The 2,551-nt window shown below is 37.0% G+C and overlaps 1 protein-coding gene across 1 annotated transcript in view; it reads left to right on the forward strand.

The window, feature by feature from the left end:
- The first annotated feature begins 822 nt into the window (after positions 1 to 822).
- The window catches only part of inpp5b (inositol polyphosphate-5-phosphatase B), a 22,855-nt gene continuing 21,126 nt past the window's right edge, over positions 823 to 2,551 (forward strand). The window contains exons 1-2 of the mRNA XM_024267212.2: positions 823 to 1,148; positions 2,416 to 2,495. Of these exons, the coding sequence (XP_024122980.1) occupies positions 1,092 to 1,148; positions 2,416 to 2,495 (137 nt within the window). The 5' untranslated portion in view covers positions 823 to 1,091. The remainder of the gene's footprint in view (positions 1,149 to 2,415; positions 2,496 to 2,551) is intronic.

Genomic DNA, 2,551 nt, shown 5'->3' on the forward strand with positions numbered 1-2,551 from the left:
ACTGCCTTTTTTCACTGTAAAAAAATGTTTTGACAACAAGTCAATGTGGACCAGGGGTGGAGTTACAGGGGTGCAAGGGGGCACCTGGGCCCCCATCAAAAAACCTTTGCCACCCATTTTTTGGTCAATATTAGTATAATTAAAGACACAGATTAAGAAATCATCAATAAGCTTCTTTATGCATTGCAAAAATGACAAAAGCAACATTTTTAAATGCAATCTTGAGCCCTTCAATTTATTTGTTACGCCCCTGTAATGTGTATGCTGGCTCATTTGGGATTTTTTAGAATTTTACACTTTTTTTGCTACTGCTTTACAATAGCAATAGCACATCAGCTAAAACAACTGCTGTTTTAATATTCATAGCAATGATAATTTAAAAAATTGAAATACATATTTGACCCTTTCATTTGTCTTTTGACTTCTCACCCCCAATAAAATCTTCTAGCACTTATGCACATGCAAATTAATGTGAATGTGAATATATGCTTGTTAAAAACGTATTTGTGGATAAAACTATAACTGTAAATATTTACAATGGGTTTTTTGTTTTTTTAAAAAGAAAAGAAAATGTTGAATTTTTCCTAAAAAATCTTATATTTTCCTTCAAAATGCAATGATAAATAGTTTAAAGTCCTTAGAAGGGCAGACAGAAAAGTAAATAACAGATTTCTACACACACTAATATTGTTGCATTTGATTGCATATCTCCAGATTTGCACAGATTACTTGCAGGGGTGTTTTTCTTTTTTAAGTCTGCCATATTGAGATCCAAAAATAAAGATTCTACGCCTTTTTTAACCAAGAAAATGACAGCCCACGTGTGACGTCAGCGCGACAGCAGAGATCCTGTGTGGGTGCGTGGCAGACCGGGTCGGGCTGGATCAGTACATCAGGAAGAGGAGCTGCAGCCAGATGGTTTCAGATTCAGAATAATGCTGGATCCCGCGGAGCCGCCGCGCCGTCTCTGCCGCCGGCGTCCACGTTCCTTCAGGGAGGCGTAATCTGGGCTAAGTTAGACTCAACTCCTCCGCTGATTTTCTTTCTTTTTTCTCTTTCTCGCCTGGAAAAGCCCGACTCAAGTTCCCACCATGGATCAATCTGTCGCCATTCAAGAAACTTTGGAAGAAGAGGAAAGCTGCTCCATCGTATCTTTTTTATGACACGAGCGCGCGCTGGTTTAAGGGGTTTCTAACTGAACCTTTGGGGACGAGGCCTTCGTGACCTCACGTACACTTACGTGTCTGGGAATTAGGAGTCACTTTAGTGAGCCAATGAATGATTTGAATCCAGGAACAGGTTATACAGTGTCAAAGTAATGACCTCTTTTAAAAAAAAAACGGGTTTGGTTGGTGGAGGAGACCTCGCGAAAACATCTTCAGGGCTGTACGGATCCACTTTCTCCACAAGGGGGCAGCCTTTCCTCACCAGTGATTGTCTGAGGGCCGGGGTAGAGGGGGTGTGGCTAAAAGTAGAAGACAGAAAGTTCTACCAAACGTACTTTTTCCTAAAAAAAACTGAGAATTTTTAATTTGTATCCAATAATACAAAAACTAATCTCCCATGTTTTATGTTTTGGGTCACATATCTAACTAAATAAACTTAGTTTTATACACCTACTCTGATGAAAATAGTGTTTTTTCAAATTAAAATCCCATTAGTTAACACACTCAACGGTCCCCCCAGAACTCAGAGGCGAGTTTCTGATGAACCACAACTGCACTGCAGAAACTATGTCCCAGAAAACAACACTTTTTTGGCTAAATACGGAATCACAAGGATTCAAAATAGCTCAAAAGTTGAGCAGAGTGGGTCTTTAATACAATTTGATCAACATAATCTATAGCAATCTTTATTTTATATCTCTTCCTCATAAAAACACCTCAGATTTGATTTGGTGCTATGTTTGGGGTTGTCATATGGGATATGTACGCGCATGCTTTAACTTTTTTAAACTAGGATGTCATCCTTTGCAGCACTGTAACTTCATTTTTTGGAGTTGTGATTCTTTTAAGATGTCTCCTGTTCAACAAACTCAAATGGGGTTTTCTTTTTTAACAATTAAAATGTATGGCTTATTTTGACTGCAAAACAATGAAGATCTTGGTCAATTGTGGTTGAATTTCCTATATTATTAAAATATATATATATATATATATATAAATATTCCTTGGAAAGCAACCTATACTCTGCTAATAGTGATTTAAAACTACTTTATTTACCCTTCACTGAAGCTTATAACAGTTAAATGACAACATTTTGAGCTCTATTTATTGTAGTTAAAGAAAATTATTTGTAAATGTCTTAAATGTAAATAACAGGCTATTTTTGTGTAATGGGATGAATAATTTTTAACATGTCTACATGTTGCTGTTAATTCTAAAATGACTGTGTCCTTTACTAAACTGAAAACATGCCGTCCAATGTGACGTTATCGACAATAACAGTACGGAAAGCCGCCTGCTGGGACTGGTGGAGTCTGCAAATGAAAATGCGTAAGTTTGAATCTGTTTTGGGAAGTAAAACTATCTCAAATATGTAAAAACACTCT

Source organism: Oryzias melastigma, linkage group LG16 (assembly GCF_002922805.2).
Source record: "Oryzias melastigma strain HK-1 linkage group LG16, ASM292280v2, whole genome shotgun sequence".
In the NCBI taxonomy this organism is placed as follows: Eukaryota; Metazoa; Chordata; class Actinopteri; order Beloniformes; family Adrianichthyidae; genus Oryzias; species Oryzias melastigma.